The sequence below is a fragment of the Leopardus geoffroyi genome, chromosome B2 (genome assembly GCF_018350155.1).
Source record: "Leopardus geoffroyi isolate Oge1 chromosome B2, O.geoffroyi_Oge1_pat1.0, whole genome shotgun sequence".
Classification (NCBI taxonomy): domain Eukaryota; kingdom Metazoa; phylum Chordata; class Mammalia; order Carnivora; family Felidae; genus Leopardus; species Leopardus geoffroyi.
In genome coordinates this window covers 146,954,240-146,976,837 of record NC_059332.1, presented here as the reverse complement: position 1 = coordinate 146,976,837, position 22,598 = coordinate 146,954,240, and the positions used below count along the sequence as shown (strand labels likewise).

Sequence of the window (22,598 nt, the reverse complement as noted above, 5' to 3'; positions counted from 1 at the left end):
GGCCTGAGTGATATCTTAGTTGGCTAAATGAAAACTCATGATAATCCACAAGAAAAAATTGTGACAACCCCTTTAAAAAGTTCAAAGGTTTAAGATATGAAATCATTTTCAGTGCTTTACGCACGAAAGATCTGGGTACTTTAATGCAAAAATATATTATCACATAAAGACTTGCCCCCGTGGACTTACCTTCTTTTTATCCCTCATTGAGCCTTTGCCTCGGACCATTATTTTACATCCTGTTTCTGCTTCAAGTTGTTTAGCAGTAAGTCCTCTAGGTCCAAGGATTCTTCCAACAAAATTAAACTGGAAAGAAAAAAAAAAGTCACCATATATTATTCACTTGCTTGAATTTATACCTCTTACAATTATTTTAAAATACATTTTTACTTTGTCAAGTTAAATATTTAAAAAAAAAATTTTTTTTAAGCTTAATTATTTTTGAGAGAGAGCTAGCAAATGCTCATACACGCGCACACAGGGAAGGAGCAGAGAGAAGGAGACACAGAATCTGAAGCAGGCTCCAGGCTCTGAGCTGTCAGCACAGAGCCCGACGTGTGTGTGTGTTTGGGGGGAGGCCCTCGAACTCATGAACCGTGAGATCACGACCTGAGCCCAGGTCAGACGCTCCACCGACTGAGCCACCCAGGCGTCCCTCAAGTTAAATATTTTTAATACTAAGATGAAATAAAGCCTTACAGTACTTATGAATTTCTAGCACAGTTTAAGGGTATAATTACAAGAGCTCATTGTTCAGCAAGGAAGTTTCATATGTATTAACACAAATTATAAATTAGGAACAACACGATCTATGTAAACAGGTGCTATACTAAACTGTCCATCAACATGTCATTTAAACCAGAGTACAGTATATTAAAAAGTTTGACAAACTCTTAGATGCCACCCATGAATACAAATGCCTTCTACAAAACTCTGTAATGTCGGCATTCAAGGAATTGTACATCATGTTAAATAGTAATTGCATTTTTTACAGAGATTCTTGGGAAAAATTCTGCTCTCATTTATCTAACAAGAAAAGTAATACTTTCTCCAAAGCAACTATTTAGAGAGAGTTGTAGTTTTGGGGTGGCTGCCATAACAGCGATGGCCAAATTTGGATTCCACCCTGTACTATTTCAGTCTTTTTTTAAATGTTTTTTTTTAATGTTTATTTACTTTGAGAAAGAGAGAGAGAGAGAGAGAGAGAGACAGAAAGAATGAACGCCAGTGGGGGAGGGACAGAGAGAGAGAGGGAGACAGAATCTGAAGCAGGCTCCAGGCTCTGAGCGGTTAGCACAGAGCCTGACGCGGGCCTCGAACCCACGAGCTGGGAGATCATGACCTGAGCCAAAGTCAATGCTTAACTGATTGAGCCACCCAGGCACCCCTTAGGATTTCAGTCTTGAGAGTATATAATATTGTATGCACAATTTTATGTCTGTACTCTTATTTTTTTTTTCATTTCTAACTTTAACTTATACTAGTTTTGACAGGAGCCTTAATAAATAGGACAGTGATAAAGATAACTGTATAAATAATTGCCATCCCTCACTAGAAACTCCCCCCCCTCCCACACACAGAAACTTCTAGTACAAAGGCCAATGGGAAGCACAGATGGTCTCGGAATACTGAAAAGTAAAATTTCCTCATTCACATGTCAACGGCATGGAAGACAAAAAAACAAACAAACATGAATAGCATCAATTCCACAAAACCCACAGTGGTTTGTATTTATTTATTTAGTCAAATAAGTACCAATTCTTACGTTTACAGCTTCCTACTTTTCCTCTTACATTTGATCCTACTATTAGTAGATCATTACATAAAGGGATATGGAGCCTTCACTGCTCTAAGGGCTCCAGAAGCTAAGGCACTTCTTCCATCGTCTGTACTCTGTGGCTTTTCACTTTCTCTCACTAAGCTGCTCACTAACACTGCCACATCTTACGAGTGAAATACAAAGCAAAGACAGCTGGGAGAAAGCCCCCTTCCATCAGGGCATTTTGATAAACCTTTTCTACCCCAAGTTAAGACTCACAGACTGATCCTGTAAGCACTTAATCTAGCTCTGCAAGACCTCCAATTCTGAAATGTGCCTTCATATCGAAATAAAACCCCTTATCCTTTCCTAGTTCCTTGGCGTATAGTACTTCATCTACCCCTTTCGTCAACATCAACCCATCGCCACCCATTTTCACAACGCATCTCCGATTTGAAGAAACTCAAGAACTATACCGTGATTGTTTTAAAAACTCCAAAAGCACATACATCCCAACTGGTACCCAAGCTGCAATACTGAGTAACAATAACTAGGAATTTGAAAGTCCCATCAAATAAGCCTCAATTACATAATGGGGAGGACACCATCTAGCAGAGCTGCATGGAGGAGCAGATGTGTGCACAACATGATACATATAAAAGGTTCAATACAAGGTCTGGCACACAGTGGACGACGAACAGCCTTACCAAGTCCACTACAAACTCACTTTCGGAAACCTCAGGCCCTCAATCAAATACTCAGCTTAGAATGTCCATAGAAGGGGATATGATCCATAGCAAATCTGCCTTACAGAACTCCAGAGAAACTTAATTAACACTCAGACACAGAGCTCTGCAGAAAACCAGAAAGAGAAGATGGAGATGATATGCAGAACAACAACAAACAGGGATCTAACTTGCAGGTTTTTGTAAACTTTGTCTCCAAGAACAACATGTGGCTGCCTTCCTAAAGGTTGACACTTCAGGTGATCACTTCCAACTGAAGCTTGCAGTGGGGGAGCCCAGTTCATGAACACGTAAGCTCCTAATTCAAACGTTCAGTGCTTCATACTTCAATTAAGAATAGACAAAGCAGGTTCAAAAAAGACTTGAGAAGGCTAACATGAAACAGATAGTACCAAATAAAGAAACAGGACAAGGGAGCACTCCTTGAGGGAAAAGACTTTTGGTAAAGAAGATAATATCCAAAAAGAACTCCTTTATTACATAGTCCTAAACTATTTTCTAAAAGGACTGCATACATTCATATTCCCAAAAGAAGAGAAGAAGAATTTGTTTTGATCCATTTCCTCTCTAGCACTTCCTATTACCAATGTTTTTTATTTTAGCCATTCTGGTGCACTTGCTGAGTATCTGAATTAGCATTCTCCTGATTACTAGGAAAGTTTATTTTTTTTTTTTTTGTTTATTGTCCAATTCTATGGACAATGCTTTTATTGTCTATACTTTTTTTTGATGCACACTTGAAGTTTCTAGACTATTTTTCTATTGCGTTTTTTCATTTTATTAATCAATTTCTACTTTGTGGTTACATTTATAGCAAATACCTTTTCCCATCCTGTGGCTTGCCTCCTTGTTCTTTAATGGTGTCGTATAACTAAATTTAACCGGACTGAATTCATTTTAATGTAGCTCAAGTGATCAGTCTTCTTTTCATGGTTAGTGAGGTCTTTCCCCATCCTAAGATCATCAAAATATCCTTCTGTATTAACTTTTAGAAGCTTTATTGTTCTTTCACATTTATGCCCACAGTTACCAGGAATTAATGTCTGTGATGGTACGGCTTTTTCTCTTTACCTCACATGGACACCCAATTGTTCTAGCACATTTTATTGAAAAGACTATCCTTTTCCAATTAGTCTATAGTGCCATCATTCTCATAAATAATATCTATATATACTTGGGTCTATTTCTGAGTTCTCTATTTTATTAATCTATTTGTTTATCCTTGCTTTACTATCGCACTGTATTGGGGCACCCAGGTGGCCCAGTCAATTAAGAATTCGACTCTTGATCTCAGCTCCAGTCCAGTGTTATGAAATTCAAGGCCTGCATTGGACTCCATGCTTGGTGTGGAGCCTACTTAAAAAAAGAAAAGGAAAGGAAAGGAAAGGAAAGGAAAGGAAAGGAAAGGAAAGGAAAGGAAAGGAAAGGAAAGGAAAGGAAAGGAAAGAAAATTCATACTGTATTAAAAAAAAAAAAACACCAACACTATATTATGTAACTTTATAATAAATCTTGATACACAGTACAGTCCACCTTGCTCCTAAGAGTATCTAGGTTATTGCCCTTTGTGTTTCCATACAGATTTTATTTATTTTTTAATATGAAATTTACTGTCAAATTGGTTTCCATACAACACCCAGTGCTCATCCCAACAGGTGCCCTCCTCAATACCCCTCACCCACCCTCTCCTCCCTCCCACCCCTCATCAACCCTCAGTTTGTTCTCAGTTTTTAAGTCTCTTATGTTTTGGCTCCCTCTCTCTTTAACCCTTTTTTCCCCCCTTCCCCTCCCCCATGGTCTTGAGTTTCTCAGGATTCACATAGGAGTGAAAACATATGGTATCTGTCTTTCTCTGTCCATACAGATATTAAAACCAGTTGGTCAATTTCTGAAATTATACTGGCAATACCTTTAATTGAGATATTATAACAGAGGCGTCAAAATCATGAGCACATTATAATTTCTTCATTCAGTCAAGTCTTCTTGAATTTCTCTCAAGAATATAAGGCTTTTTTTTTTTTTACTGTGACTTTACTCATTTTTATCAGACTTATTCCTAGATATTTGGGAGTTCAATTTTGCTACTGTATATGTTTTTTCATTTTTGTTTCTTATAATATGAACACATACTTGATTTTTCTATATTAAATCTTCTATCCGGTAGCTTTTTTTCTTCATTGTCAATTCTCATCCTTTTTCTGTAGGTACTTTTGGATTCTTTAGACAAACAAACCTATCACCTGTGAACAGTGAACAGTTACATACCCTCTCCAACCATATGGCACTGGCCAATACAACTTGAGTTCAAAGCCAAAGAAGAGTCTATCATCCTTTTCTTGTTCCAGATTTCAAAAATAAAGTTTTCAACGGTTCACCATAAAGTCTGAAGAAATCTGCAGACTTTTTGTAGATACACTTTACCAGATTAACAAAATATCACCCTATTCCCTAGTTTGCTGAAGTTTTTTTTTTTTTTAATATCTATTTATTTTGAGAAGAGAGAAAGAGCAAGGGGAGGGGCAAAGGAGGAGAGTGAGAGAGAAAGACAGCGAGACAGACGGACAGAATCTTAAGCAGGCTCCATGCTCAGCACAGAGTCCGACGCAGGGCTCCATCCCACAAACCATGAGATCGTGACCTGAGCCGAAATCAAGAGTCAGATGTTCAACGCACTGAGCCACTCAGGCGCCCCATGAAGTTTTTTTTTTTTTCCCCATCATGAGTGGATGTTTAAATTTATCACATTTCTTTACCATCTATTGAGACAACCCTATATTCCTCTTTAATTCTGTTAGTGCAGTGGATTATAATCAATTATCAAATGTTAAACAACCTTCACGTGCTTAAAATAAACTCAAGTTGATCTTGATGCATTATCCTTTTAATAAGTTGTTAGGTTCAGTTTGCTAGCACTCTGATTTTTCAAAATTTACATCCATAAATGGAATTCCCTTCTCATGATATGCTTCGTGGGTTTTGGTATCATCAAGGTTATTCTGGCCTCAAAATGTGTTGAGATGTATTCCTATTCCCTCCTTTTCTACTCTCTGGATGGCCTTGTAGAAGACATGTTATTTATTCCTCAAATAGTAAATCAATGGTGAAACAACCTGGGCCTAGTGTTTTTCTCTGAGCAAGGTTTTAAATTATGGATTCAGTTCTTTGATTCAGATTTTCTACCTTTCATATGTCAATTGTGGTAACTTGTATTTACCTCGAAATATGCCCATGTTGTTTAAACTTTCGAATGTCCTGATGTAAAGCTCACGTCTAATTTTCTTCTCAATACCTACAGGATCTATCGTGATGGCTCCCCTTTCACTCCTGACCGGTTAGCTATGTCTTCCTTCTTACCAATCTTCCAGGCTTTTCAAAAAATTGATCTTTGCTTTCGTTGACTGGGATAGACTGGCTTTAAAAAATGGCCACAGGGGCACCTTGGTGGCTCAGTCAGCTGAATGCCCGACTCTGGCTCAGGTCATGATCTCGTGGTTTAGGAATTCGAGCCCCACAACAGGCTCTCTGCCATCAGCCGACCAGTCAGTGCAGAGCCCACTTCAGATCCTCTGTCCTCCTCTTTCTGCCCCTCCCCTGCTCATGCTCTCCAAAAAACGAAAGAAATACATGTTTTTTTTTTAAAAGGCCACAATTACCCTTTAGCCTCTAAAGATATCTACGCCATCTGCAGTGTAAACTCAGTTCCTCGCACCCCTCGACTCTGGGCTAGCACTGCGACTTGCTTTTCCAGTACAACATAGAGGAAAGAATGACTTTCATGCTAAAAACCTAAACCTCAGTCTAATGTGCATTTCCTCTCTTAGAACACTATTATTCCCACGTAAACAAGCTCAGACTAACCTACAGGAGAAGGAGAATGAAAGACAAGCGACCCTGTCACCATCAGTGTCCCAGCCCATAGCCAGACGACTCGTAGAAGCAGAACCGCCTAGCTGACCTACAGGTGACTACAAATGCAGACCAGAAGAACTGCTCTGAACCCTACCTCAAGGCCCAGCCTGCAGAAGAGAAACAAGGAGGAGCTAAATAAATGACAGTGGCTTTAACATAAGTTGTTGGGGTAGCTTATTGCAATGTCACAAGAGCCATCTGATACAAGGACTCTCTTCCTTGGGTGGTTCCTTGTATTTAATTGATTTCTACTCTTGGCTTTATGACCTCCTTCCTTCTACTTCCTCTGGGTTTAATCTGCTGTTTTCTCAGCTTTCTGAAATGGATTCTTAGCTTACTGCACCTTCTTCTTTCCTAACATAGATATATTTTTAAAGCTTTCAAGTAGTCCTCTAAACTGGCTTTAGCCACAACCTAAAGTTTTGATATATAGTATTTCCATTATCATTCAGGTCAAATAATAGCTACTGAATATTTAAATGTTTTTCTTATCTCAAACATGAGATTTCCTAATTATCTGTTACGGATTTCTAACTTCTATATGATAATCAGAAAACATACTGTGCAGCATATCAGTCCTGCATTGTTTGTTCAGACTTGGCAGCGTAGCATTTGGTCAATTTTTCTAAACATTCCATGGGTGTTCAAAAAAAAAAAAAAAAAAAAGGAATTCCTCCATGATTTACTTTTTGTCTATTCCTCCTTGTAGTTCTGTCCATTTTGGTTTTATATGTTTAGAGGCTGTGTTATTTGATATATACAAATTTAAATTATTACAGCCTTTTGTCATTATGAAGTGGCCCTCTATCTCCAATAATACCTTCTGCCACTAAGCCTGATATTCAGAGATAAAAAATTTTTTCTTGTTTAGTTTTTCATAGTGTATCTTTCTTGAACTGATTATTTTTCAATCTTTTGTTAGCCTTATATTACACAGGCCTTTTTTACGAAAAGCATCTAGATGAGTTGTTTCTTCACCCACTCTTGTAAATTTTGGATTTTTACTAACAGCCCATTTACAGTATGTGATTTATACCTACCATCTTACTAAGTGCTTCGTACACGCATGACCTCTTTTATATTCCTTTTTATTTTTTCGTCTTCCTTCGGGGTGGGGTGGGGCGGGGCTGAGCAGGGACACAGATGCAAATGAACGTGTTTTCTCATTTTATCTTTCCTTTCTATTAGCCTCTGTTACATGCTTGTTTATCCCAAACATGCATCACCAAATTATCAAACACTAATGTTATTTTGTACTTTCACCCTTTTCCAATACAACGCAGGGACCCCAGCCTATTTCACTTCACTTATTCCAATCCAGTTTATATGCCATTAGCTGTTTTTCAAACCTTATGTATACTTTTAAGTCAACAGATTTTCACTCTATACAGATAATATGCATTTATATTCACCGATACATTTACCATTTTCATTGCTCTTTATTCCTTTCTGAAGTATCTTGTTTGCTGAGGATCACTTTTCTCCTTCCTAAAAAACATCCTTACGCATTTCCTTTAGTGAGCATCTTCTGGTAGCCTAGTTTCTCAGTGTGTCCTCATCTGAACAGGCTGATTTTTGGTGGGTACAGAATTCTAGTTCGGCAGTTATTTTCTTTCAACACCTTTAAGATTCTCTGCCTTGTCTCCTTTTCCTGTTATGCTTCTGAAAAATGAGCTACTTGAGTCTTAACTGTGGCTCCTCTGAAAATAACATTTTCCCTCTTTTTTCTTTTGCTACTTTTAGGATTTCTTCTGCACTAGTTTTCTGAAGTTTTACCACCACATGCCGAGGAATGGTTTTCATTTTACGGTTCAGTTTCATACATCTGTGACTTTATTGCTTTGGTCTGAAAATCTGAAGCCACACTCCTCTCAAACACTGCTTCTATGCCGTTCTTTCCTAAAACCCAATTACATACATTAGACTTTCTCCCTGGTTTTCTTTCATTTATCACACTGTTTTTCTCTCTCTCTCTGCCTCTTCATGCTGAGTATTTTCTTCTGAGCTACCTTCCAAATTCACTAATTCGATCTTCAAATGCTTCTAATCTTCTGGAAAACCTGTTTAATTCCAGTTAATCTTTTCAGCTTAATTCTTCGTTTACAGTTCCCATTTCTCTGCCATTTTCTCTAACTTGTCCTTGGTCTCCTTCTACATGCTAAGCATGGCTCTTGCAAAGTCTAGGTCTGACAATTCTAATACCAAAGGTCCCTGTGGATTTGTTTTTATCATTTTGATGTTTCCTCATGTTTTGTTAATGCCATCCTACCTTCTTGTGATTCGGTTATTTGCTAGTGTATGCCAGACACTGGACTTACCAAAGGGCTTATAGAAAGAAGGCCTAGAATGATGGTACCTTCTTCCAGAAGGTTATGCCAGGAGGCGTATACATCAGCTTCTCCCAGGGACCCACTGTCACTAGCACCATCCAAGATCACTTCTTAAAGCAACTTGATGCTGACATGCACTGCCTGTGAGAACTTGGGAAGTTCTGGTGCATTTTTACTCCTAGAACACGTTCCCATCAGCATCCCTCCTCTCCTCTAAGCAAAGACTGAGGATGTGGAGGAGTACGCGCGGATAGATTACAGACCCCAACTCCTGCCCCCAAGGTTGAGCCTCTCAGCTGCCTTCTCCAGATTCCGAAAACACACCCAGTGAGAGGGGTCCGTAAATGCCAGGCTTACAGCCTTAATTATCTGCCCTCAGTCTTGCTGGGACTCTGATGTGTTCAAGCAAATGTTTTTTGTACCGTGTCCTATTTTACTGGAAATGCTCTGAATTACTGGCTCCAAATTTACTGGCTGGTCTGAATTACCCTGTTACCCGTACAAACAGAGACGTCTATGGCACTGTTAAAGATGTTGCTTTTCATCTAAATAGATCTAGAACTCACAGAACTTCAGGCAGTATGAGGTGAAAATGCATCAGTATGAGGGTCTGAGGACGAGAAACGAGGCGCATACCACAGAAAGTCTGTCGACGGGCCGGGCCCTCTCTTCGTTCCTCCTACTCATCTGCCACTTCCCAACTCTACCTGTTTACACAGTGACAGATTCTATAAAACTTCACCCCCTTCAGCCCTTCAAAACAACCTGAACAGAGACAATCTCCCACATTTTGTTTCGTTCGAGTATTTTTCAGTACAACAGAAAATGGGCTTTCATTTTCAAAGTCAACTCAATAAAATATCTGAGGTCTACTGTGTGGTAAAGAGTGAAAGATACTAGGGTTGAGGAAAAAGAAGAAAAAGAAGAAAAAGAAGGAAAAGAAGGAAAAGAAGGAAGAGGAGGAGGACAAAGAAGCTTGCTGCTCTCGTGAAATCTGGGAAAATGCTGTTGCTCTGTTTGTTACCTCGGCTGCTTTTTAAAAGAAGTGGTCTTACCAGCTCTCCTCTCCCTCAGCGATAGTTGTGCTCTGTACAGATCCTCTCCCAAGGCAACTCATATACTAGACACGCCTTTGGAAAAGAACGTCTAGAAAAATACACCGTAAACGGGAGTAATTTAGCCCCTCAAACAAGGAATCCATAAAGTTTTGGATGCGTGGCCTTCGTCACACTGCTTGGCACACACACAGTGTGTAACACACCAACACTTAGAAGACCCTTCTCGGCCCATCCTCTTCTCCTACTCGTTTCACCTTTTCTGCCAGAACCACAGTGTTAAGATTACAGAGACTTCTCCCACAACAAAGTAATACAATTATTATCTAAATAAAAAAAGAGTCTCAAAACCAGTCAAAACCAACACACATGCAAAACAAAATCTTCCTAAGCTGAAAAATGAACCAATCTCTACTGCCCAAGAATCAAGAGACAACAGCTCGAGTGTGTGAGTGTGTTGAAGTGCACACCGCTGGGATTCTAACACAATCGAAACTGTCAAGGTCATCCTTCTCAAAATGCTGTAAGTGGAGAATAAGAAAAAATTAATCATAGCAGCTGCTTTGTCTACTGCAACCAATTTCCGAGTTAATATCGTTTGCCTTGCATTAAAATTCATTCTGTGTTGATTTATCATGCTACTTCTGCAGTTTCATTCAATTAAAACAATGTCACAACACATTCAAAGAAAATCATTTCAAACAGCCTGAGTTACCTGCAACTTTAAAGGCCAAAGATGGGCAAGAAAGAAGGGAAAAAAGACATTCATTAACCCCACTGTTTTAAGTCTGGACCTTCTCTGTGGCTCACCAATGATATTTCTGCTAAATGGCATGTTAATTTCTAAAGACGAGGTGACAAACACAGTCTAATGCTATTAGTTGCTCCTCACTTCATTTTAAATAGAAATGTTCAGATTTTTTGCGATGACAAAACAAAGTGTTACGGCAAATCTTTACATTGACCTTTCAAGAAATCTACAATTAAAGATAAAATCTTCCTGACACGCTATGAAAACAGGTAACTAACAAAACACGGCTTTCCAAAAGCATTTCAGTGAAACACTTCTAGGAGCTGTTAAAGAGTACTTTCTGCTTAAAACTTTGTAAAAACAATTTAAAAAAGAACATGTACTTCTTTGGATTGCTTTTTGCACAACAGGTTGATAATCTGTTTATAAATATTGTGTCTGGTACTTATAAGGTGATTTTAGTCAGACAACCTTACATTGTGTCTCATATGTGACAAAGTAGGCAGACAACACAAGTGCAGATGTGTATTTGTTGCAGTCCTTCACTTAGCAAATAACAAAAAAAGTGTACCAACTCTAATGTAGTCAAGCCTACCTTATGCAAGTGTGTTAAAATGAAAGAAAAGGCATGGTTATTTGGTAGCACAACTGATTTTATTTTAAAATAACAGAATGATAAGTTGTCTGATTTACTGTTCTACTGATTGGCTCCAGACTTATAGCAGTTAAGGAGAAATTAATAATACAGATTAAATCAAAAGTGTGCTACAGCACAATGTTCTTCCAGGATTCAAAAACCATTATCCAATCCAGCAAACAAGTTGCTCTTGTCACGTATGAACAAATGAAGTTTCAACGCATCTTTTCGTATTTTCGTATTCATCTACTCATTAATGCAAATGAAGAAACCAACCAATATTCATGTCAGAACCATATTCATTCATCAATTCAAACCGTAGGTTCTGGCCAGAGATACAAAAGTTCAGCGAAAATCAATGACAGCATTGTGTAAAACACACATACATTCACATCAAAAACAAAAAACAGATTGAATATACCAAGTTGTCTTGTGCTTTTTGGAGACGGAAATGTCTTATCCCTTTTCTACCTTCATATTTATTCTAGATAAGCAAATAAGTCTCCTTATGCTACACAGTCATTATCACAGGAAGCTTTTTTTATAAAACCTGTCATATATTAGACCTTTATAAACATCTTCTGTTGGTGGCACAATGCTCCGCAAGAAGAGTCACTTACACCAGGAGATGTGAAGAGGGGGAGGAGTAACCGGTAATAACCACAATATGAAACTGTGGCACATAAATTTGTATATCCTAAATTACACGAAATCTTCATCCTTTGAGTATAAGATATAATTGGGAAAGAAGCTGAAAGCACTCAAAACAAACTCAGGTGACTAAGATGATCGTTTTTCTAGAAACTAAATAACAAGTGCTTCGGAAAACATTATTTTACCAATTAAAATAAAAATTGAGCAATTTCTGAAGTGTGTATGAGTTCCTGTGCTGCATATAACTCTTTAGTAATTTTTTACCATGAGAATGAAAAAAACCACTATATGATTTCTGTGAACACTTTTAATTGATTTATCCAACAATGTGAATAAATATTAGCTTCTACGTGCTATATACTTCATGAGGCACTATAGATTTAAAAACAAAACAAGGACCAGGTACTGCTTTCTGACTCCACGAGATGATCTGCATGAGACACGTCCATCACTGGCTACCATGTGATAAGGGCTGTGCGGGGTGGGTGCACTGTGCTCTGAAATCCTCACTTTGGACAGGACAACTGTCTCTAGGAGTCAGAACACAGAATCACAGAAGGAAGAACACTTGAGCTCAACAGTATGTGTTGAGGAGGATTTGATATGTTTTCTGGGAAGGAAAAAGAGAAAGGCGTTACAGGGAAGAAAAATTAAAAGTACCTGCCACTTTTTATAGAACAGTGAATTATGTGTCTAAACATAAGGGTAACAGCAAAAATAAAGGTTTAAAAAGTAGTTAGGGACTTTTTTTTAAGGGCCTCCCGTAAAAGAGTTTGGACTTTACACTGTCAAAATTACTGTCTTGTTGGCTTTCACTGCCTTCATATTCTTATTTTAATTGGTTAAGTAACGTTTGTTTTCCAAAGCGCTCGTTCTTTAGCTTCTAGAAAAATAATCCTGAGATTCAAGATAAATTCCAAATGACAAAATCAGTGACGTCACAGAAACAAAACAAATGTTATTTCCACCTTCCATTTCAACATGGAAGTTATTAACATGAGTACAATGACGATGCCATTCAACATTTCTCAGGTATTGAACACGCTGAGGTATGTTTTATTCGGAGTGTTCTGGTGTGAGGGCGCTTCTATGCTTAGCACTTCACGTGCATTAAGTCACTTAATCCTCAGAACACTTTTGAGAGACAGTTACCATGTCATCAATATTTAATACGTGAGAGGTTACAAAAGTAGTCCCAATCCTACACCTAGATTAAACACAGAATTCTGACACTTAATTAGCATAATGCCTCTCTTCTAAAGACCTTAAACGATATACCCTAAACCACACCAGAAACCCGTATTTAGTTTTCTCATCCCTGTGTTTGGTATGAAGTTTACAAAAACTCTCTTCAGATTCAAGTTTACTTTTAGAGTCCAAATTGTTTTTATCATTTCTTCTCCACTTATCCCAAAACATGCCATCACTCTACTACTGTTACATAACCACACCCTACCTTTCCGGTATCTTCATCTATCTTTTACCCATTGGGATCACAGCTTTAACAATCATCGTATACATCCTTTTTACCTTAACTGAACCTCTTATGTGAATGAAAATCTTGATGTGATCATTACTCGATCCACGTATTTCAATGAAAACTATGTATAACTTAAAAAAGGAGAGAAAGAAAAGAATATGATGATTTGAGTCAAAACTGAGCTTACAAGGGTCACTTCAAACCCTGAAGATGAGTCTACAAGATCAAATATGTAGTTCTGACCATGGATTATGGATACTATCTAAGGCTCTTTGATTTTTAAGTTTTGCTGCATAAATATTATCACCTCACACACGATTTGAAAATTATTAATTCCTCTCTGAAAGTGAGCTTTTTTTTTTTTCCTTAGCGCAGAGTTTATTAGTCAAATGTGATAACTTTTATACCACCTTGGTTCAATGTTCCTACACTGTGGAGAACAACGAAGTTTACAGAGGCTTTTAATTACTCTTTTCTGTTAATAGAGTACGTTTTTCATCTGTTACTCTTGGTTCCTCTTCAATACTGTTACCAAATCTTCTCCTGTGTTCTCTACTTTAAATGAATAGTACCACTACCAGAGCCCTCTCTCATTCTTAGCCTCCATATATAATAGACTAAGAAATCTTAAAGGTTTTCATTATTTAACCTGTCCCCTATTCTTTATTTCAACTTCGCTGCCTCAGTTCGGGCCCTTGTTACCGTATAACAGTACTGTGAGGGCAAGGGTTACATCTTCTCTTGTATCTGGTGCCTAGCACTTGGCCACACACATTTCTGGAATAAACGAATGATGCCAAAATTTTACTGTTTTATACTGAGATCTTTTCAGCCTTCGTGTTTCTAATTACGTTACAATTTTAGGTTTCTCCTTTGTTTTAATCTGTTAAAATTGCAAATGTATACTGCTTTCATACCATGTCATAAATAAAAAGGCAAGAAACGAATATCAAAGCAATCGTTGTCCTCTAACCCCAAAGAATACAACAGAGATACATTTTTTTTTAAAGCTCAATCAATTCCTTATCAAATAATAAAGAAAAACTTATCACACCAATATGAAGCATGCAGATGGTCAAGTTCATGCTAGGGATATTGTTTTTGGACTGGGGACAAATAGTGTTCTATGGTAGGTGAGAACCAGATTTCAGGAAGTGCCTAATTTAACTACAAACTGTTTTAAAGGCAAGAATTTATTAAGACATGTAATGCTTTCCCAATGAAATAATTTAGTGAATTTAGTTCCAAGGCTAGTTGTTGAAAAATTTTGACTGCAATGTTCCTAGAGTAAAGGCAGGTTCCATCAAAAACTACAGTTTTCAGCTCAAATTCAAACCGAAAGAAAGTATAAATAGGAGTTCATTCACTCATAAAATAAATTTAGGTCGTCTACTATACCCAGGCACTAAGATGGGTGGTCAAGCTTAAGTGGTACAATCTTCAACTACCCCCAGAGCCCATTTTGTTTGCCAGTTTTGGAGGCAAGAGGGTAAGGATCAGGAAGATTGTTACGGCGTCACTCTGTACCAGGGGACAACGCTCCCTCCCTCAAGATGGGCCAAAAGATCAGTATCTCGAATTTTCCTTTAATATGTAACAAATACCTCAATGTTCAAGGAATATGAATAGCTCTGAGAATCAGATTTCTCTCCAATTTTTGTATTATACTCCTTTGGTTATTTCAGGGACAAGATCAGAGATACATGGAGGTTAGATATCAGTGATTAGGTATGCAACTGATTGATAAATCCCTCAGAACAGTAATTTTAACAGATCAGATCCTAACATACTCTTTTTGGATGAGATAAATCATAGACAAAACTTTGTACCTCACCTGAAAACATTTCTCGCAAGTAATACTCCCCTAAAAATAAACTCTGTTTTCTAATCTGTTCTTCTGAACACTAATTCCTTTTAAATATTAAAATGCATCACTTACAAAATAAAGCGTTAGCATTTTAAGACTCTGAAAAGGCTTGTTCTTTTTATAATTGTTAAACTTTGAGAAAACATGAGCTAAACAAAAACATATTGTTTTCAGACTATCTTGAGATCCTTTTTGGAATAACTCCTATTAACATACCAACATATTTAATGTATCTCAGACCATAAAGACCCTATTAAATATCTCATACACAGAAGGTCTTAATATGCCCTTATATAGTGAAATAAAAGGGAAATTTCCAAACCAACACCAAAAAGACAAAAGTCATGAAATTAACCCTCACTAAATTTATCTGTTTCAAGTTCAAGGGGCGCCTGGGTGGCTCACTCAACATTAAGTGTCCAACTCTTGGGTCTTGGCTCAGGTCGTGATCTCACGACTCATTGGGTTTGAGCCCCGCATCGAGCTCTGCACTGACAGCACAGCACGGAGCCTGCTTGGGATCCTCTCTCTCTCTCCACCCCCCCCACCCCCCCCGGTTTGTGCGTGCGCCGGCTCTCTCTAAATAAATAAATAAATAAAGTTCAAAGTCAACAGTAACAGTTTCTCTGCCTAGAACTTAAAGATATGTTCAATATCGTCAAATGGTACTGCCAAATTCAAATCTCCAAGAGATTAATATCGAATCTGAAACACTTCACAACTGCACTCAGTGAAAGCATATGCCAACCTTCCCGAAAATCAACACTCTGTCTTGAGACAGATCTTACTTTTAATGTATTATATTTTCACCCATAATTAAGATCAAATCCAGGCAAAAACTGGGCCTTAACCTGGGTACTGAAAAAGGAGACTTTACAGATGATTACATTTTGATTTAGTATCCATTAAACAGTGGACATTTCTAAGAACAAAGGTGAAAGTCGTTTACGTGAAGACTCCTGGTTAATTCTTTCACCACAATAAGGAAGCCACAACAGTCCGAAGCTCAAAGGCCTAACGAAAGACAGCAGATTGCACTGCCCCCGCATCTCCTCATGATCCATCCCAAACAAATGCTAGCTCAACATCCAATATGCAGGGGACAATCTTGCAAAATGGGAGAAAACCAATAACCCTATACTCTATACTAGATCAGAAGCTATGGCTAGCCACGTTTTATCTGTGAGCTCAGGGAACTGAACTGAAGGGACTTGAGACTCTTGGTCCACCATGAGCAGATTACTGTTACGAGACTACAGGATGTGATAAGTAATTATAAAGCTACAATATTAATTACGGTTGCCAGGCTGGGATCTTTGTTGGGAAAAATATTTGAAAATGCATTTATCCATTTTACAAACCTTTGACAATTCTCATCATGACAGCCTATACCCATGACCCACCTTTCAAAGCTACCAACATTCAAAACTAAAACCCATTGTAAAAACGTCAGAAAATCAGAGTTATGTTCATATTAAATATCTAGAGAACACCTCGCTACCATTTCACATCATGTCCCAAACAAAGTTTGGCAACCTAATCTGTTCACATATATACTAGAACGACTAAGATCCCTAACAGCTAGACCTTGACATTTGAAACTTATCTACCACTGTGGCAGATCCTATAAAACAATTTCTCACAACTCAAAACTGAATAACTAGGTAAATTTAATGACAGAATTATTACTGACTCATTGAAACATAACATCTTTTACTTATGTCAATCGTTAACTTCATTCACATACTGCTTTATAAAATCTCCATGGATTCAAACAAGTCCTTAATAACTCAATCAGCCAAATTACCAGTTTGATGGCCTATGTATAACTGTAATCTTCATTCATGTCTGTCACTTTATGAATGTATGATAAACTGAAACAGTCTTAAATATTTAATGCAATATATTCTATCTTTCATTCAAGACTGTGGGCTCGTTCAAGGATGGGAATTTTTTTTTTATGTTCACAATCACAAGAACCATATCGAGCGCTCTATCATATGCCATATTATTTGTTACCTTTATTTTGCCAAACAATTTTAGGAGGGGACATTATAATTTAATGGACGAGGAAACAGATTCTAAAAAATGAACGTGTGCTCAAAGCCAATGTGATAGTCTGGATGATTTGTCAGCAAATACCTAGTCCAGTCCCCTTCTCACTGAGTTGATAATGCAGTTTCTTAATCTCAGTGCTACAGACACTCGGGGTAGGATAATCATTTGTTGTGGAAGGGCTGCCCTGTTCATTGTAAAATGTTCAGCAACATTCCTGGCATTTACCTACTAGATGCCACTAACTAATACCCCCTCTCCCCTGTAGTTCTGCCAGACCCAAATATCTCCAGATACTGCCAAATATCCAAGAGGGGCAAAATCACCCATAGTTGGCAATCACGGAGCTAATGGAATGTTAGCAGATGGGAGCAGAGGCCTTACCCGTGCTGAGGCAATCAGGCTTGGCTCTGGCACTCCGGTGACCTGCCATGGGAAGAGCATGCTCCGAGTAGCTGCTGCCCCTTTGGACTGAGCCCAGCAAGAACACAAAGATCTAAACCCACCTGCAGCTGGTCTAGGTCAAGTTCGGCTAAGCCCAATCAACAAAATCTCAGCCACCATAGAGCAAAGGCTAAAGAGCACAAAAACCAATGCTTGTCATTTTAAGCCAGTAAGTTTTAGAATAGCTTCCTCTGGAGCATTATTATGGCAATTGCTGACAAATACAGCCAGTAAGGGAGTAAAGCCAAGATTCAACACTGAGGCCTGTCTGGCTCAAAACCCCACTACTAAACAACTATGTCAAAGAGTTTTCTCAACGAATTAATATCCCTACCTCCAGGATGTGTTTGGAATACAGCAGAGATGCAATATAAGTCTGCTTTGTTAATAACTGTAAGTATTAATAAAGATCAATTTTGAAAAAAATTTCAGTTCATTTTCAATATGCTACTCATATTACCTTCCCCTTCCCACATCATTAAGCCACTGATTCAGAAACGCCACAAAGAACATTATACCACACTATCTCATTTCTCAAACACTAAATCTGAAACTTTCTTCTCCTATCAGTCCCAGAGCTATACAGAACCAAGTCCAAAACAATACCTCCAAATTAACACTTACTTCTCTAAAATAAGTTGCTATGTGCAAACGCAAAGGCCAAGTTTAAAATAAAAGCTTAGTAGCGTTTGAAAGAGTGCAGCTTTCACAAGGTTATGAACAAGTATCTGTGGTACATCTACCATTTACCAGACACTATTCGAACCAGCAAGAATACAAAAAGAGACACTATGCCCACCCTCACAGATCCCGCATTCTGGTTGACACTTCTATAGCATTATGGCATTTTTCAAGTGCTTTTCATGTATTAACTCACTTACAACTCCTCATAAACCTGTGAGAGACTTACTATCTCCTTAGAGATGAGATGGAAAACCGTAAGTGACAAATAACCTGCCCAAAGTTACAAAGTAAGCTGGCAGAACCAGCCTGCAGTCTGGGTCTGAATCCATCCTTTCCACTGCTATGTCACATGCCCCTTCAAAGTTCTAATAATTTGTGAGTCAAATAGGATGAATTCGCTCACAAAATCAAGCTTAGACACAAACGGGAAGGGTGGAAGAGAAGCATAATTCATGATCTCTAAGATATACTAAGTGAAAAAATGCCAGAATAAGAATGCATATTTGTTTCACCGTGGCCAATATCAAACTCGCAATTCTGAAATAAATCTTTTCCCATACTGCCAAAATCTGACACATTCCCTTGTTTTACTTTAATACTTTTTTTTTTTTTCAAAAGCTGACATAAAGTTCCTAATATAGGTCATAAAACAGCTGCTACTCATTTGGTATAGATTAATAACCTCAAAGAAAAAAATTCTTAAATTTTTATGACAAGTTTAATTATCTTAATTCTTATAACAGGATTCTTACATGAAACAGAACTTAAGTTCTTATAACAGAAAATTAAAATTAGGGTATTACAAAATTATCTGGAGAACCAGCATGGTTTTATATCCGTTTCTCTCCTCTTGTGAATTATAACTGAATTTCTCATTTAAAAAGCATTGTTAAAACAGAAACCTTGGGGTGCCAAGAGGCATCTGCAACTCACACACACACCTGCCTATCTGATATGCCCACTCCTGGATGTCTAACTTCAAACTCAACACCTCTCCATCTGAACCTCCATCTCCCCAGAGGGCTCCTGCCTCAGTCTTTCCACCGCAGACACTAATGATTCTATTACTCCAACTGCTCAAAACATTCAAGCTCTACCTGACTTCCCCTCATCCTCGATACCCAATCTACCAGAGCAAATGTTACCAGCTCTAAATAGCGGGATCCAAGAATTTCTAAGTCCTTTTGTTCAAGCTCCTCTTCTGCCCCCTAGCTGTGTCTCTGTTGCCACCACTGCCCCCAGCAGCAAGAATGAATCATTAAAACCCAGCTAAGTAGTTCCCATCACTCCTTGGCTCAAAACATCTGACCCAGAATAGTGTCTGAAATCCCTGCTGGGTCCCACAGCCCCTACAGGACACGGCCCCTCTGCTAACTCTCTAACCTTGCATCTTACCACACTTCCCAGGCACACTCATGCCTGTCACTGTACTTGCTGTTCACTCTGCCTGGCATGTTCTTCTCCCAGATCATTTCCATGCCTTCCTCCCCATCACTTGGTTCACATCTCTGCATTCCCTCCATCTGAGAATAGATACTTTTACTGTAAGTACATAGTCACCAGTTAGATGCTTAGCTCATCTTATTTTCTGCCATAGCACTGACTGCACCTAAAGTAAACATTCATTTGTTGGTTGTCTGTCTCTGGACTGCAATGTCTGCTCCGCAAGAGCAGAGGCACTGTGTAATTCACCACAGTACTTGCTTCCTGGAACAACGCTCGGCAAACGAACCACCTGTTAGCTCGGCTTATTCTGATGATAAACAAGTAAGAGCAGTGCCCCTCAAACTTCAACATGCGTCAGAATCATCTACAGGGCTTGGAAGGCAAATGGCTGAGTCTTGCCCCTGGAGTTTCTGATTCAGTTAGACTGGGATGGGGCTTGAATGTTTACAAGTTCCCAGAAGGTAGGGGTACGACAGTCCTGGGAACCCCATTTTGAGGACCTAAACAATATTTTGCTGCAAGACACCTGTCAGCAACAGGATTTGACCATGGCAGTGAATCCCAACTGGCAGAAGAAAGAAATAGAGTGAAAAGATACCTCCAGACCCACACTATAAAATATATCCCTTCTGACTTAGAGGACTGTATGATACAAGTCTTAAATAATGCAATATAAATATCCCTTCCTTGCACAGGATTTTTTCTTTTCCAGAAGAATGGGGACCAGGCAGATCAAGGTTATAGTCTCTAACAAGGTCTTATGATCTTACATATTCTGTGTTAATGACTAGTGTTGAAACTTTATCCTTTCGAGTTTAAACAATGAGATGAGAAGGCTGATATGCTTTAGGAGATACTGAAACACCAAACAGCAGTAGACTCGAATTGGGACAGCTGCCCAAATCACAACTTCCTATCTCTAGGAATCATTCCAGTCCTCAAGTGCGGGACCAGAGAGACCATGTCTAGGTTATGTTATGTAACCTCCCATCCCCAGTCATGGCAGATTGGTCCAAAACACATTTTCTCTCCTAAGAACCTGAAGTTTGAAGATAAAGTCTGGGAGGCACTGAAGCCAAGTTATGTTAAGAGCAAAGAGAAAGTCCAAATTCCTGATGCTGAGCTTCTCAAAGCTGCACCACACTTGCTCTCTCTCTCTCTCAAAAATAAGTAAAATATTAAAAAAAAAAAAAAGAAAGAAAGAAAGAAAGAAATGCAACTTGTGAAATGTCAAAGCTTCTTTCCATTAATCCAACTTAAGACATTTACTTTCCATCTTTAGACTAGTATACTGTCCATACAATCAATGAGTCTTAGAGTGTACATCACATTTTGACCTTATAATACCAACTCCTTGCAGAATAGCTCTCTGAAACCTAGCAAAATACCACCAAATCGCCTTTTTATTCAATAGCTGGAGCCAATTTGCATAAATACTATGGATATAGGGAGTACATGGTAAACAACAAAAACACAGGTTCTTGTTTTAAGTACCTTGTTTTCTGTTGGGGGAAAAATAAATTTAAAAATATCAGATAGTAAATGCCACTGCAGAAAAATAAAAAGACTTACGTGAAACAATGAGTAGTAACCAGATCGCTTTTAGAAAAAATGGTGAGGGGAGTGCTCCCTGAAGTAACACTTAAACTAAAATCTTAAATCAGTGTACAGCTAGCCTAAAGGTACTTAGGCTGAGAATACATCTGACTTGTTCTAGCAGCCAGTGGGACTACACTGTATTGAGGAAGAGGAAAAATCACTTAAGATGAAGTCAGAGAGAAGAACCGTATGACATATGTAGGGCTCTGTAACAAACACAAAGAGTTTGGAGCTAAATACAAATTAACTGGCACAGGACAAAGACGCTACTTGCTACAAGATGTTTATGGAGTGTAGCTGAGCAAGAAACAAGAATGAAAAAGACAAAACACAAGAAAAAAATTATCAAGAGTGCTTGTCATAAAAATTTTAGATCTGAAAGGAACCTCAGTTGTCACACAGTCCAACCTCTCATTTTACTGAAAGGATGGCGTGGCCCAGGCTGTGGCTTCCCTGTAATCGGTTAAAGATGAGCAGAGAACTGTACTTGGTGCTCTCTGTGACGTTAAGGCCAAAGCTCTTTCCGTATCTCTGGCCTTAATTTGAAATCTAAAACCAAGTCTTTACCATGTGCATTTTCAAAAGTGACATAACAGCACTTAAATGAAAACATTATTTTAAAAATGTTTTTAAACTGCCCATGCCAAATTACTGACACCTCTAGTCCCTCACAGGGCATTTTTTTTTTTTTCAGCAGCTGACAATGCTTATTTACCACCAGCTATATCCCTTCCCAAAGTATGTGAAGCAGAAAAAAAATTGAATAAAACAACAAAATATACTTACATCTGGATATTCTTTTACAGGCACATAAAGTTTCTCTTGTAACTGAACAATAGGTCCCACAGCGTCAGGCAATTCTGCACTCCTTTTCTCTGTACTGCCATTTAATGTGTCATTGTACATGTCTTTCCGTACTCTGCTAATTTCTGTTAAAAGTAAAAATTTTAAATGTGTTAGACAAAAAAATATTCTTGCTAGTCCAGGAAAAAAAAAAATTAAAAAAAGAAGGTAGGGAGGGGTTTCATTGATAAGGTGTTAAAGAGTAAAGAACTGTTAACCTATTCTATCATTTCCTGGATTAAGTCTATGTTTAACAGGACTATAGCTTTAATTAATTGCTACCAGGAATCAAATTTGTATCAACGAAATAATATATTTTATTTAAATTAACTTCAGAGC

General features: G+C 38.2%; 1 protein-coding gene across 8 annotated transcripts in view; it reads right to left on the bottom strand.

The window, feature by feature from the left end:
- QKI (QKI, KH domain containing RNA binding) overlaps positions 1–22,598 on the bottom strand; it is a 155,079-nt gene that overhangs the window by 94,030 nt on the left and 38,451 nt on the right. For all 8 annotated transcript variants that reach the window (XM_045500235.1, XM_045500236.1, XM_045500239.1 and 5 more), the window contains exons 2-3: positions 22,203–22,345; positions 190–306 (exon numbers count right to left, since the gene is read on the bottom strand). In XM_045500235.1, coding sequence (XP_045356191.1) covers positions 190–306; positions 22,203–22,345 — 260 coding nt within the window. The remainder of the gene's footprint in view (positions 1–189; positions 307–22,202; positions 22,346–22,598) is intronic.